General features: G+C 42.8%; 1 protein-coding gene across 2 annotated transcripts in view; it reads right to left on the reverse strand.

The window, feature by feature from the left end:
• Positions 1 to 10046: 10046 nt before the first annotated feature.
• The window catches only part of LOC123621818 (neuroendocrine protein 7B2), a 51041-nt gene continuing 44911 nt past the window's right edge, over positions 10047 to 16176 (reverse strand). For both annotated transcript variants that reach the window (XM_045527773.1, XM_045527764.1), the window contains exons 5-6: positions 14181 to 14234; positions 10047 to 10405 (exon numbers count right to left, since the gene is read on the reverse strand). In XM_045527773.1, coding sequence (XP_045383729.1) covers positions 10310 to 10405; positions 14181 to 14234 — 150 coding nt within the window. In that variant the 3' untranslated portion in view covers positions 10047 to 10309. The remainder of the gene's footprint in view (positions 10406 to 14180; positions 14235 to 16176) is intronic.

The following is a 16176-nucleotide window of genomic DNA, read 5'->3' on the forward strand; positions in this document are numbered from 1 at the left end:
TTTGCCACTGATTTTAATTATTTTTTTACACTTTTGAAACACAGTCAAGTTAACTAGCCAAGTATGTTTGAAGGGCATCCATAGTTCTAAAATGTTTCTTCCTTTTCTATTTATTGATGAAGGACTGTCTCACCATAATTCATCTTGTGAAAAAGGGTTGTGGTAATAGCACTTTCTCATGGTCATGAGGCTTCTGAAAGCATCATTCTCCTGTGGTTTGGAAGAGCCATCTGGGAGGAGATGGGTTGATTAGGAAGGTCTTAGAAATAAATTCAGGTGAAGCCAAAGCATGTTTTCCAGATCTGGCAGAATTTTGTGAGATTCATTATGGCTGGGTATAGTTTAGCAGACTGCTCATAAACAGTGGATTTCCCATACCCTACCCCTTCCCTCCTGGGCCCTTAGTCTTGCCCATTTTCACGCCATCTCTGGTTGCAATTGTGTGCAATGTTTCCCCAAATTGACTGTGTATCAGAGTCACTGAAGGAACTTGAAAAAAAAATTGATTCCCAGAGCTTGCTGTAGACTCCTGAATCAGAATTTCCTGGGCTGGGGCCCAAGAATCCATATTTTTACAAAATTCTCTGGATGATTTGGATAAGCAGCCAGGTTTGGGAATGGCTGGTGTAGTGGAAAGAATTCTGTTTGCACCTAAGCTCAACCACCAACTACCCAAGGAGCTTTAAAGAAGTCAACTCTTGGACTGTCAGGAAAACAGGGCTGTCACAGAATTTTTGAATAATTTTTAAAAATCACTTGTGGGATCTATCCCCAATGTGAATTTAATTGGCTGAGTTAGTTAATATTCTACTGATGACCTAGACACTTACCAGAGTTGTTTTCTGAAAAAAATATTTAGCTTCTTCTTCTGTGTTTAATTCCTTATGAAACTTGATTTCTCCCCTCCTCAGTCACCAAGGATAAGGCCATATGTAGATGAATCATAAGACCATTATACCATGTGTTCCAAGAGCCTTCCAAGTTCATTGCTGCAAGAAATGTTCAATATTTAATGTATACTGTTCTTCGATATCTCTTTCCAAATTGCCAGTACAATTTCCATTTCTGGGAAATTACATAGACATGTCTGGATCCAGCTCTTTTATCTTTGCATTTCCAACTGCTCTGTTTTCCTTCTTTATTCCCATCAAATTCTCATATTTTGACAGTTTTAAGACCAGCTCTTCCTTGATCTTTTCCTTCCTATAATATATTGAATTGAAATGAGCCCATTCTCCTTGGTGAGCCTTCTCTCCAAACACAAAATACTCTGAAGTTCAGATTCTCTTTCTGTGAGTGGGTTAACATCACAAAAAGTTTGTGGTTTCATCCATCGTAAACAAGAGTGTTTTAAATGAACTCTGCTTCTTTTCTCCCAAGAATCACAGAAAAGTTAAGACAAAGTGAAATGCATTTTCAACAAGAGAACTTGCTTATTTAAAATAGTGGTGTTAAAAATATGTAAATTGATCTAGCAGGAAGAATTTGTAAATTGCTTTAACTTAAAAGAAAATACTCTTGTAAGCATCCACAATGAATCAGGAGGAAAACCTTTTGGCCTCTTGAAAAAGCTGTTTGCTCTGTTTAGTGTTCATAAAACATATCCAGAAGAAGCTCTTTTTCTTATGATGTGAGGGAAGAAGGCAAACTGCATGTGCAAGCATCTGATCATACTTCATTCGGGAATGTTACAGGTCTTGGTTGTGTGCCCAGTTGATCTGAGCATATCAGCAAACAGAGTAATAGTATTAGTTGCTGACAGTGTTTGGTATCGAACACATCCATTTGCAAAAATAGAAGAAATACTATATTTACATTTTCAATCCTCCCCTTTACTTAAAAAAATGCTGCAATGTGGTTTGAGTTGTGAATCTATTGAAGACAGCTTTGATGAATCAACAGTCAGGGCATATGCAAAAAGGGATTTGGAAATTTTTTCATGGGTTGTTGGTTGTGGGGAGGGGAAATAGAGTATTGGGACATCTCTCCATTCTTTTTCTGGCTCTTCCATTAGCCCCTGTCACTCCCTGAGTTCATATGCTGTTACAATGAAAATACCTCCCTCTCTCCTTTGCCAGCCTCTCTCAGAGTATTCTTGGGTATGATTGACTAATTGCATAGTAATTTGACCTTCTTAGGTAACTGGTGCCATCTAAATGTGATGCATGATTCCCTGCCAGACACTCTAAGATGGCATTATCTAGATGGAGATCTTCCAAAAGCTGTGGATCATAAATAAGCTGACAGCCCAATCCAAAAATCAACAGCAAAAACAAAAGAGTCAAAGCATAGTGAAAAAATCTTCAGCTGTTTCATTCATACTATTGTATATCTGGGGTGTGTGTCAGGATGATGGTTCCTAGGTCAATACTAATGACTAAACTTGATTTTGATTTACATCTTTGCTGCAATTACTCATCTTTTTTAGAATACACTTTCTTATTTTATCAAACAAGAAGCCTGGAAAAAAATAGTTTCTAAAATCCTCCTTATACTTTTCTCCTTTGGAGCTATTATAAGATGGAGAATTGATGGCTAAACTGAGAGCAGTTCAACTGGGCTCTACTTTGACTTTTGACATATCATTCAACTTACCTGTGCGTTGGCTACCCCTGTATAGAAAAATATAGATGATACCTTACCCCCTGGCAGGTAGGATTCTGGAAGCAAACTGGAACACCAAATAGATGCACTCCCACAAAATTTTGAAGTTGGATAAAGGGGAAAAAACTATTTTCTGCTCCTATTTTTGCTATGAGAGATGGTAACTGCAGGCAAACTCATCATTCCTGTGTCAAGACAGTGGGTTTGGGGGTATCGTGCATCAGCTGTTGTGGTGTGGTAGTGGCAGTGACAACAGCCACTATGTCAGGACCTCTGGCTTCTAGCTATGCCGGTGACCTTGAACTGGTGAAGCCCAGCCGTGGATCCCTGCCTCACGGTTCTCCACATCTTTAAATAATTTTGTAAGCACATAATTCCTTGTATTAAATCCCTCTCATCTGGAAAATATCCAGAGTAAAGAATTTGTTTCTTGCATTGAAATCTGACAATTCTGAATTTGGCATCCAAATCAAGATTTAATGCAGGTGCTATATTGCAGGGAATCAATTTGATGATTTACCTTTCCTATGGGTTAGATGAAAGTACTAAGATGTAGTGAGAGAGAATTATTATACTTGCTTATGGTTGCACAACTTTTAAATTGCAGAACCCAGGGTCAAATGCAAATCTAATTACAACGTTTTATGCCTAACTACTCTGTTAAACTGTGACAGTATGAGATCAAGTATGTAATAATAATGCACAAATAGATGAAGATTTATTTTTGCAAACATGCTATAAGCTGTATAAGGGAAGAGCCTATATCTTATACATCTTTGTATAAGACTTCTCAATCCCAGAGCATAGCTCAATATTTGGCACCTAGAATAGGTGCTTGATGAGTGACTGCTGAGTGAATAAATGCACGGTATTGTGAGTATATTGTGCTGAACCCTACCAAGGAAAGAGACACCAGAAGATGAAAAAGCCATATGATGTTCTGCTTGTGGGGAAATGACTAAAGCTACCAAATCGGCTTTATTAAGATGTTTCTCACTCTTTGGGTGGTCAGTTGCTATTGCTAAGAGCTATTGCAAATATTTTTGTTTCTTGTGTATATATTTTTGGTTTCTGTTGGGAGGAATGGATTATCAACAAGTTCTACTCCACATTAAATTCCTCAGACAGTAGGACACTCAGTCTATTGGGATGGGCTCTTGGGTCTGTTTAGCTCAGCCCATCCTGTGACAGCTCTTTTCTAAAAGATTCTTTACAACTTATAAGTTAATATGTTTTTAAACCCAAATTTGAAGATATGTCTCTCCTAGAATCGTTGCAAACACCCTGTCTTGCTTAGGAACTTCAGACGTCAGGGTGTAACATCCACAAATCTTTTGTCAGCTTTCTTCATAGATTCCTCTGTGCCCAATAGCAATCAGGTTTTCTTTCACTATATAGTTATGATAATTTTCAGTGGCCCTTGCCTTCCCACAGGGCTTTCTGCCCACCAAATCTGTTATAGTGTCTGCATTTTCTTTTTTTATTTAGAGACAGAGTCTCACTTTGTTGCCCAGGCTGGAGTGCACTGGTACAATCATAGCTCACTGCAACCTAGAACTCCTGAACTCAACTGATCCTCCTGCCTCTGCCTCCCAAGTAGCTAGGACTACAGGTGCGCACCACAAAGCCTGGCTTTTTTTTTTTTTAGTAGAGATAGGGTCTCACTATATTGCCCCGGCTGGTCTTGAACTCTTGGCCTCAAGCAATCCTCCTGCCTCAGCCTCCCAAAGTGCTGGGATTACAGGCGTGAGCCACTGCACCCAGCTACATTTTCTTTTAATTGCCAAACCCATGTGCATTTTAGAAAGAAATTTGATCCACATGTTTCTGATTCATCGACAATTAAGTCACCAAACTATTTTGGGAGAGCAGTCTGACAGCCACAAAATCTTGGTAAAGTCTCTTTATTCCTTTAGAAATAGGAAGTCAGGTATGTGAAAACCAAGCACCCCTAAATCCTGCCAGGCCTGGGCCAGTGGTAAAACCCAAGCCTCAGGAGACTTCAGGGGATGTTACTTTCTCAAGATATACTCCCGGCTAGGTAGGTCTGGCTTTCCATAGATTTCATAAATGATGTCCCGGAGCTGCTTTTGAGATATGCTTACCCACTCCCCTGACTTATCCTTGGGATTCTCCTTCTAGCCTCCAAGCAAGCTCCCCATCAGTTGGCCAACGTTTCCCAAAGTCTCTCAGTTCTGATTCCCAAGGCTGTTGCCATAGCGCTCGATATTAGTCAAGGGCTGGCATACGCCCTCTGTGCTGCCCACGTGGCTGTCCCATGGTCAGAAAGGCACCGGTTGGTGAAAACGGGTAGCGGAACCCGAGGCTGTGGCTGCCCACAGATCTGCCCTCGTGGTAAGCAGGGCCATTACACTGGTCTCGTCTGCCTCGCTAGTAAATGAGTCATGTGTGGCCATCCTTGATGTGCAGCAAAGTGAGATATTTGGCAGGAACTCTGCACCTTGATGCTTCCTGAACTGCCGACATTTGGGCAATGACTCAGGAGAGAAGGGGGTAATTCTATTGCCTGATTCTAAAAAAAGACCTGAGAATCCTACATACAACTTAAAGTCAATCTTCAAACCCCACCAAAGTGAGAAGTGATACACATAGTCTAAGATGATTAACCTTTTATGACTTCTTTAAAACCTTCCATAATGCTCATTCACTCAGCAGTTATTGCCTTTGTCGGGCCCTATGCAAGACATCAGGACTAAAAGAAAAATGAGACGCAGTCGAAGTCCTCAAGGAGCTTAAAACCCAGTAGGATGTGGCGACACACAGTAAGCAAATAAGTGTGGGTAGCAGCGTGGTGTGGGGAGAGCGTTACCTGTGGAGTTCCAGAGACCTAAATTCAGGTTCCAACTCTGCCACTTACTAGTTGTGGAGTCTTGGCTAATTAACGTAACCTCTCAGTCTCAATTGCTTCATCTACATACAACACGCAGGGAGGGAGGATTACAGAACGTCTATAGAACCTGCTCTGCAAATACAGTAATGCTTATTAGCATGTCCTGTCACAGGGACTGTATGGAAGTATGTGTGAGAGCCCACGGAGGAGGGCGATGAGAGAGCAGTCAGGGCGACCTGATGTGGGGGAAGAGCGTCTTTTGACTGGACTTTGTTATTTCTAGGTGAAAGTTTCTAGGAGGAAGATCTCCCTGATCTGTAGGAGTTCATATTCTCCTAGCGTTAACTGTAAATGCTCTGAAATAATGAGCAGGATTACACCTCCCCGCATGCCCAGCACTGAGTCCACCTAGCTTTACAAACAGCTCCCAGTGCTCTAAAGCCTGGAATTTCTATGTGCTCTGACACCATTATTTCTATTTCTCTTGCCCCCTTCCTTCTGTTCTGTGTTGTCTAGATTATAAACTTGAACAGCCTTTGGCCTGGTCTGCATGTTGTCACCAGTGATCTTTCTAAAATATGAACTTGATAATGCCCTTTATGAAATCCCCGTGGGACTCCCATCTCCTTCAGGATGAAACCCACACTCTGGTGTGACCATGGGACACAATCTTTGCCTAGCTTACTAGGCTTGCCCCTTAGCTCCCCTACATGTTCCCCCTTAAACTGTGGCCCAACTGGACTCCCACAAGTACCATTGTCTCTCTCACCATGATTTTGTACATACATTCCTTTGCCTGAAATATTCTGCCTTACATTTGCACTGCCAACTTTGAAAAACTCCCTCCGGACTCAGCTCGGGGTGGCCTTTTGGCTTCCTTTCGGGATCCACTCTCTGTGGTTAAGCTGCCCCTCTTTTGTGTCCTCATTGTACCCCACAGTTCCTGCCATGGGGCAACTCCGGCCACCCTATCAGCCTTGCTACAGTGTGAGTGCCTTAGGCTCACAGATCATTTCTGCCTCCCTGCCTGGCACAGTCCTGACTCATGAAATGTTTGTGACTGCACCACAGAACCTGAGAGAGATGCTCAGTCGTCCTCCTGTTCATTGCAGGGATGCCCTCCGCAGAGATTAAGCTGGGTGCCCAAAGAAAGGCTCCTACAATGCCAGCATCTGCTGTGTTTGTGGGGAGACCACCTGGAGCAGAGACAAAATGAGGAGCCGTCCTGGAGGAAAGGCCATTGGCTCCTTTTGACTGTGTACGTGTAGCCTGGTAAGAGCCCATCGTCCTGGGGCCTAGTCTGCTCTGGAGAGGCTCTGACAAAGCCGCCTGCTGGTCCTTGGAGAGAGGGGTGATGAGAGGAGGTGGCATGTGCTGAAGCAGCTCCATGTGCTCCCGGAGCTGGATTGTCCTGTGACTGTGAATTAGGAGCTCTTCAGCTCCGTACCCCAAGCTTGGAGCCCCACGTGAGCTGTTCCGGGGTCTGCGTCTGGCATCCCACTAGGTGAGTGTCTGGGGATCACGTGAGACCAAGCTCCAACAGCAGGGCTGTGTGGTGGCAAGAAATCCAGTAGTGACGGACCAGACTCCAGTAATTTCCCTCAGCCCTGCCCTTCAGACTGATGAAGTACCTTGGGATTCTTAGACAACGTTTGCAGGGGTTCTGAAGAGGGAGATTCGGGACCACCTGCCAGGGATCCCCCTGGTGCCCCCTGCAGCTCAGATGCTCTGCCGCGTACTCTTTCCCGCCTAAATCAGGTGTTCACTGACTCCTGGCTCCATCACTAGGAAAGGGCTCCGGGTGAGGTTTGCCTAACCAAGGCTGTAGTTCTTGGGTGTCAGAGGAGGGGCAGTGTCTGTTTAGTCTTGTTGTGTTTTCATTTTGTGGTAACAGTGAGATTACTGGAGTTTAGAAGAGGGGCCCTTTTGCAGATGTGGAGTTAACTGGGCTCTGAAGAGGAGCTACAGCCTCCTGCACAGTCCTAGCCCCACTCAGCATCCTAGGTCCTTACTGTCTTTATTTACCATTCCAGTGCACTCTGCACTGTCCCCCCAACACACGGGCACGGGCTCCTCTGAGCACCCTGCATTGGATCTGGTGGTTCATTTCACTGCTGCTTCCTTCCCATCTCTTAATAGTGCCCTCTCCCCACATTACACCTAGATCAGTATTTTCTGTAAGTCATTTCATAAACAGCCCTCAGAAATAGAGCTTCTCAACCATTTTCCACCTACACCCCCTGCTGTTCCTTCTCACTTTCTCTTCTGTTCATTCCCACCAGCAAAGTAGTAGGTCTAATGATCAACCATGCCTTCCTCCTACCACTTCCCACCCCCTACACATACAGTCCTCCCAGGAGGACTGAGTTCTTCTAGCTGACAATGTAGGTATTTCAAATAAATGTTTCCTTTTTCCTGGCTCCCCTGTCCCCCTGGGCCAATGCAATGGCACCTTAGTGATCACTGTTTGATTCTGTGGCAGATAGAGGAACTGGAGACTTCTGTTCCCCAGGCCCTAAGCCTGTGGCTGTGGCTGATATCTGTGACATGTCTCGGTGAAGCTTAGTACCTCTAAAATGTTTTAAAGGAAAGAGGAGGAGAAAGGATATTTCTGGTGTCTAGCTGAGTAAAAAGGAAAAGGTCCTCCTTGCAGGCTTGCCACAGGAATAGAATTCTGCTCCAGGAGGCTTGGGAGGTGTGGGCTGAATGGTCCGGTGCTTCCTGCTGTGTGGCAGAGTGTGGGACCGTAGATCAAGAGGACAACTCCAGTTTTCCAAGATCATATCACCTGCCGGTAGCTGCCCAACCCAGGCAGGCCCAACTCCCTGGCAGAAACACTTCAAGCTTGGTCCTTTCAGAAATCCCAGGTGTGTCCTGGAACATTTTGCACCTTTGGGTGCAAAGACATTTTGAAGAGCCATCCTAGGAGATTCAGCCTGGCGACCTGGCATGTGGCTCACTTTGTAGGCCACTGTAGAAAATACTCAACAACCTACTTTTCTTTCTCTCTCTCCCAGAAGCAAGAACAGAGGAGATTCACTTCTAGAATGACCCCCGTTGGAGACTCCTTGTCACGCTGTGTAAGTGCTGGGGTGGGGGTGGCCTCCAGCTGGCCGTGCCCACGTGGGAATCCAGTCAGGGTCAGCGGCCGTGGCGCTGGCACCTGGTGCCTTACGTTCTGGCTACTGCGCCCAGCAGGCTTTTCTTTTGTTCTCCACATGTCTCCAGGGTGACTGCAAACACCTTCCTGGTTTCAAAGACCCTGGGCTGGAGCACTGTGGAAAGGCCCATAGACTGAGACGGGAGGTAATGACCCTGCCCTGTGGCTCAGGTTCCACCCAGAAAGGGCTGTTCTGAGTCTGTCAGCCTGGTGGGGGTCCCCATTCTCTACTGCCTCCAAGATTTTGTCCTTTTTCCACGAAAACCCTTTCTCCTCCCAGCCACTCTGACCCCTCACCATTCAATTGCCCACCCACCCCCACCACCGAGATTTTCTCTCCCATGGACTCCGCTGCTACTTCCTTCGACGGTGCCCTGGGAAAACTCTCTTTACTGATCTCCCTTTTGCTTCCTCACATTTTCTACAGCCTTATCCAGTAAAGCCTCCTACTTTGTCCTACATTGCTATTTTCAAGCCATGATCTACTCTTACTTCTTAACCTTTAATTGTGGAAAATTTCAAATATACACAAAGATAGAAACAGAAGTACAGTGAGCCCCCAAGTACCCAGGACCCAGCTTCAACAATTATAAGTATCAAGGTGTGGCCTGTCTCTATCAATCTATGTTCCTAATTCCCTCCCACCCCTACCCCCATTACTACCACTGGATTATTTTACAGCAAATCCAAGACATTATATCATTTCATCTGTAAATAATTCAATATTTATCCCTAAGAGATAAAAGCTCTTTTAAAAATATACAGCCATAGTATTATGTAACACTTAAATAGCACCAAGTATCCAATCACTATTCAAACTTCCTCAGTTGTCTGATCAATGTTTTTCTTAATTTGATTTGAGTCAGGATACAAATAAGATCCACACACACATTGTATTTGGTTCACACATCTCTTAAGTCTTTTAACATGTGTAACAGCTACCTTTTTTCCCCCTGCCATTTGTTTGTTGAAAAAAGCTAGGTTACTTATCCTGTGGAGTCTTCCCTTTCTGGATTTTGCTGAATGTTCCCAATGGAGTGTTGAACAGGCCTCAGTTCTACCATCTGTAAAATGGGGATAATACTGGCCCCATTTAGTAACAGCATTATTGTTAGGATCTGATAAGATCATGTATGTTGATAAGGTTGTTCTATTAAACAAAGAAATTGTTTTTATAATGTTCTAAATGAAAAGACTTCCCATGCCAATTCCTGCATACATATTTATTAAGATGCAGCCAAGTGAAATGTGTCAGCCCCTCCTCTTGTGTATCTCCCTCTTTATTGGTGTGTAACAACGCCCAAGGGCTGAACTGCATAATCAAAATCAAATGCCAGCTTTTTATAGACTTGGACGAATCAGTACAGCTCCAAACACCAGTTTAAAATAACTGCAAGAAATCTGAGCATTTCACCATCTTGCTTTTTATTGTTGTTGACATACACATTTTAATTTTAGTGCTCATTGCATATCCACATTGAAAAAAACAAAAAACAAAAACGCTCTTATTTTAATTTAGCAGAAAGCAGAGCCATCAGTGGGAAGGGCAACGCACTACCAAAATACAGCTGCTTTTCATCCATAATTATCTACATAAGAAACATGCTGCCATTTCTGGGGGCTCTGGTAACACGTGCACAGAAGCATTACTGAGGCTTAACAGGTGGTGTGGGCTTCCACCTGGCATCTTCTCTTTACTCTGGGTCCTTATCCTCCTCTGAAAAATGGGGGACAGACTTCTTTGCAACAACATTGTCCAGTCTCTGTCCTTGTAGGTAAGGATTGACACTCTGAAAAAAAATATGGCTTGGTATTATATGTGAGCATCAGCTACCAGCATCCCAGAAAAGAAGTGAATGAAAATTGTGTCTGGCCTATTGGGTTAGCAACAAGATAACAGTGGTACCTGCCACCTACCAAATGATTACTCCAGATACTTCAGTGGAGTATGAACCATTGTCTGACTGATAGATGTCTCTAACTGCGTTTGTCACACAACTGTAGAGTTCTTTATCGGATGCAATGTGGGTTTTTTTTTTTTAATTATTATTTTTGGAGCAAAGATTTGAAGTGAACTAACTCATAAGCACTCACTACTGACTTAGATATCAAACCTCATATGAAAGACAATTGTTATTCTATGGCCCTATTTAGGTGGGAGAGGGAATCTGAAATGCATTAAATTATTTTACAAGAAGAATGTTCTAAAGAAGACAGAGTAGGGCCAAGGGGGAGTTAGCATCTGGAGACTGGTCACAGATCATCCTGTTGCTGTGACCGACTCTTCCATGCCAGTATTCTACTAAAGAGAATGTATTAGGGGCCCCAGCAGTCATTTCCACCTTCCCTAAGTCAAATTCAAAAGCTGAAGAAAAGAAGGAAGTTACCGGGAAGTCTCCTTTGTTTTTGACTCAAGATTCCATACTCTTAAAATCTCTTTCATCTGTTGCTATTCTGAATGAGTAAAGGTTTTTCCATTCCTTCTCTAATACTTATCTATTTTTTGAGGTTTGGATTTGACCTAGTAATTGAAGCTTTGCAAAATAGTCTTTAGCAAGCAGAAAAAAATTCAAAAGTTTTAGAAGATTTTTACTAAAGTTGCTTTCCAATAATGTAACAAAATATATAAAAAAGAAGCTGTAGTTACAAATGACCAGCAATTCGGTTGCACGCTAAGTTCCCATGAACGAATGGAGGCAGTTCATGGTGCGTCTCTCATGCCCGTACGACATGACCTGCCGGGACTCTTTTGAAAGGTGAGCAGACATTCTCCAAAAGAGAAGGAATGAAACTTGAGTGTAGTATTTGTAAATGTCCTTTCACATCCTGACTGGTAAAAGCACGAATCATGAAAGGTCTAACTCACTCTGCAAAAATGCATCACAAACAAGGTGAGAGTTACAAAGTGAGAAATGTCCTCATATACATATCTGAAGAGTGACATGTCATAAGAAGACAGCACCTTGCTGAGAAGTCATCTTTAAAATATTTAAAATAATGAAAATTCTTTTTGTCAACTAGAGTGGTCTGGCCTATCCCCAGAGGATCATATCAGAATCTTTGGGTGAGTGGAACAAGTGTGGACTGAAAACCTATATTCAATATCATAAACATTTTATTTTTGAATAATAACATATTTTAGAAATTCTATTATGTTAAAAGAAGATATGAGATGTTCATGTTTATAAAAATGGTATTAAAAGATGGATAAACTATTTAGATAAGATCTCAAATATTAACAAGCTATAGCTTAAGAGTTGAAAAATTTGCAGGAATTTAAAGGTAAATTGACCTTTTATTTGTGAAGAAACTAGGAATTCAATTGGATTTGAGCAAATATAGAAAATCTTATAAAACCACTTGAGGCCTGGTTGTAACTTTGGGGAAAATCCCTCCTGGTAAGGAACTTTCATGTGAGAAAGACGTACTTCACAGACCTAGAAAATGCCAGAGGTTAGAGGGGAAGAGAAGAAAATTAATGAGTAAGAAAAAGGAGCAACCACATGAACTGTTTTGATAAATGTTTAACTATTAGTATTGAATGCAACACTTAGGAGTGATAATAATAAGTGTTGGCCTTAATTATGCTCTGAAGAACTCAACACACTTATATATTCATCTTCTCATTGGGCAAGAAACTAATTAGGTCAAACAGAGAACATTATTCCCATTTCCCAACTGAAAGAACAACTGGGTCTGGATCCTCACTTTTGATGTCCTCTGGAACCCACAGCAGATGCTGAGCTTCATTGGAGGCAGACTTGATTTTTCAAAAAAGCAAGTACATAATTTCTTTATAGTGATTCATGCACTGGAGGGTGTGGGTAAGGTCTTCGGTCAAGATGGGAACACCATATCTGAGGCCTGACGATGGCGGGTTGGGGGGAACTTCTGTTTCCTCACCAGTCCAGAGAGGCCCGTGGTTTAATGGCATGAGAAAGGGTCTTTTTAGATGCTGGAGAATAGGAAGAATTTGATATCGCTGGGTCAAAGTGACCCTTCTTTTCCTAAATTCTAAGCCTTTCCTACGTGGAGGAAGTTGAGGCTAAAGTAAAACCTTTATATAACATGTATCTTAGCCAGAATTCTGAGTTTTGGTAATCACCGGTCTCATGGAAAAATGACCTAAATCTTGACCCATGGTCATTCACTGAGTCAGGGCAGAAGGAATGGTGGGCCAGGAAGTAGAGACAATTAAAGCTTCATGCTAAGTTATTCATTTTGGGTCGGTCATTGATCTTATTTGGAAATGTTCTTGTTGTGCCTTGGGGAGATATTCAAGCCATCCTACTGGTAAATTATGTGTATTCCGAGCTCTTAGAATAGAATTTCTTGATGTTCTCTCAAGACCACATTATACCCTTTGGACCCTTCCTGTCACCAGCTGCTATTGGAAGCTGTAATCACCAAGAAAAACCCCTAATAACTCCGTTAACTCTCCCAAAAAAGAAGATTTATTTCCAGATGTAAAAATTTTCTACTTCTTGCATAGAAAATTGGCCCATGGGTCTTCTGTGTTTTGTCAGGCAGAACCGAGGCTTGGAACCCTCTGTTGCAGGGGCCTGAGGGCCAATGCTGAGACCAGAAAATCCACACCTCTTAAAACACTCCCTGGCTGGATTTGGGAAAACTATTCAGAATGGCCACAATTACCACTGTCTAGATTCCCAAATGTTGTGAGCATCCAGCCACTTGCTCTTCTGAATAAACACTCAGTGGCCCCGGGTTTACGGTTGGATTTGTGTATTTTAACTAAAATGGTTACGTCTCATAGCACTTTACTAGCAGGGCTTTTCCTCCCTGTACCTGATTGTCAAAAGAGACAGGTGGCCAGGCCCTTCTGGTGCATTAGCAGGATGGACCTGGATCACTTATTAAGTCTATATAAATGCATCGGAAACCCAAAGCAAATTCGACATTGCATTTTACATGGGCAGCACTGTGGATGAAGTAGCTAAATGTGGAACACCTAGACCAAGTTCCCACCTTGGGCAGCCCTGGGATGGTTAAAAACTAAGCCTGCAGTAAGTTCAACAGTCAGCAAACAAATATTATAGATCTACTGGATTTTACATCAATCTAGCCAGGCCAAGGAAAAAGATATGCAGGAGAAATGAGGTTTGTTCATTTCATCTTTTGCTCCCACATTCCTTCAAAATTATTGCCTAGAGCAGACCATTCAGCACTTCCCTGTTCCTCTCCCTGTGTCTTTATATAATTGGTGCAGATGTGTGATCAGTTTCCCTCACTGGTCTGCAGACTCTTTGAGGACAGACATACCCCCTCACGTACACTGTTCCTGTCCCACACAATGGGAGGGGTAAAATACACATTTCCCAAATAGAATGGAGGTGATAGAATCACCAAAAAACTGAGTCTTTCACTGAAAATCCCGTGCTAAAGCTCGGGGAAACCATTGCGGAAACAAGGGCAGACTTTCTAGGCGTGGCCCTTGTCACTAGGACCACTCTGCTATTTTGCAGCAAGTGAGGGTTCCAGCTTGTCAACTGCCCCCCTCAGAAAGCCCCAACCATGCCAATCACGACCCGGCCAGCCGCACGTTACCCTTCGCTTTCGTCTCTGTCCTCCTTTCATCTTCTCATAAAGGAGTTTCTTGTTCTAGAGTGAGGAGAAAAGAAAACACAAATGCAGAAGTATGGATTAAATTTGGTGGATGTCTATTTTGAAAGCAGTATTTGGTGTGTACCCTGGATATATCTGCATACACATATTTTGGAAACAAAACTAGATGAAAGGAATGTCGTGTCAGAAAGATGGACCACAAGGGAAAAGCTGGTGGTTGTGCAGCTTTGAATAAAGTCCTTTGCAATGCCCCCAGGCACGGCAGTGTCATCAACAATCACATAAACAGGGAAATGCGACATTCTAAAACACAAGGGGCACTGGAAACTCATCTTGTCACTTTGAACAGCCTTTGTTTAAAATAAACAATTTTATCCCATTTATTTTTGTATCTAACTCCCTTTTTGTGAACTTTACACAAACTATTCTCTAGAGTAGTGTCTGACTATTAACAACAATCCTCTATGTAAATAAACGAGACTCTCTGACTTCTGCAACCATTCCTTCTGTGGCTTGAGTCAGCGCCCCCAGTCAAGACAATTGGAAAACCATTTGTTCTATAACATTTTTAATAGACTGAACCTTTTAAAAACTGCCAAAAAACTTCTTGGCAGAAAGGAAAGTTATGTTGGGTGGCGGGGGGTGGGAGAGAAAAGGGCTCTGTTACCACAGTTTGCATAAGTGTTTCCACATATTGCTGCATTTTGAACACATAGTGGACTTCAATGAGCTCCACAATATCAGACACATGCTCGACATATTTCTATTTTTCTTCTATTGAGATTATAAAAGACAGAGCACTTAACCTGGAGGCAGAAAGGGAGAAGGGAATTTGCGGGTACCTTACTTGTGTTATTTTATTTATTTGATTTTTTTAATCAGAATGAAAATAATATAGGAAAGAGATGATTCACTTTGCTCTAAATAAAATACTCTAACATATTAATCGATTCTAAAAAAAAGAAGATGACAGAATTCTGGTAAGGAACAAGTTTATACAACACTTGCATCCTCTGAGCTGTCTGGTATAAAGATTTTTTTCTTTATGGTAGATTTGGAAGTGAAAATGCCAAATGCCAAAATAAGCTTCATAATTTTCATGTTCATTAAAATCTATCCCACCTGCAATTTATAAGGTGTATCTCTTGCCCAACCTCAACTATGTAGGGAGGCCCTGCCAGGAGTGAAGGAGCTTCTACTGCCAAAAACGCCCGTACTGGCTGCAGCCTCTATCTCCTGCTCACTCGAGGCATGGATCACTCTAATATCAGAAAGGAGAAAAGGAAGACTTGCAGATTATTCCCTTGGAGAATGAGGAAATTGCTGTGATGCTCATTCCCTTCGGTCTGTGGTTGGCTTTCTGTGAATGTGACAATTTGATGCAGAGAATGTCCTGGGAGTTCATGCCAGAGCTGGGAAGGGAGGTGCAGGTGAGAGGGAAGGAGGCGAGGACAGTGGCTTCTTCATGTGCAGCACGGTGTTCAGCTGCTTGAGCTGAAGGGAGTGCCAAGGGACATGAGAGCTGGTACCATGGAGTGGGACTGTCAGTCAGCCCTGGCAGAGTTCCCCTGTGCCACCAGCAGGGTAAGGCAGCATCATTTAAATGTCCTTTAGAAGATCTTGAGGCAGAGGATACTCATAAGGGCCTATATTCAAAAAGAAATGCAAGAGGTCTGACTAGTCTTCCCTTCAGAAATGGTCCCTGTGTTTCCCCAAGAGCTAGGGTTAGGGTTAGCAGGATAATGCTTCCCCACCTCTGCATGAAAGTTACCCACCCCTGTTATTGTATGAGCTGAAAGGCAGGGACTGGTGGGTACAGTGTGGGTAAAAGAAGTATACAAAATGGATGAGAAGAAACCAGACACCCACTCCTTGTCGATTCCTTTGGGAGTGGTGAACCGTGTGAGTAGCAGGGAGTTCGTTCAAAGGGCTTTCCACTGTGCCATCCAGATTTTGGACAACTGCCCGGATCCTGGTT

Source organism: Lemur catta, chromosome 1 (assembly GCF_020740605.2).
Source record: "Lemur catta isolate mLemCat1 chromosome 1, mLemCat1.pri, whole genome shotgun sequence".
Classification (NCBI taxonomy): Eukaryota; Metazoa; Chordata; class Mammalia; order Primates; family Lemuridae; genus Lemur; species Lemur catta.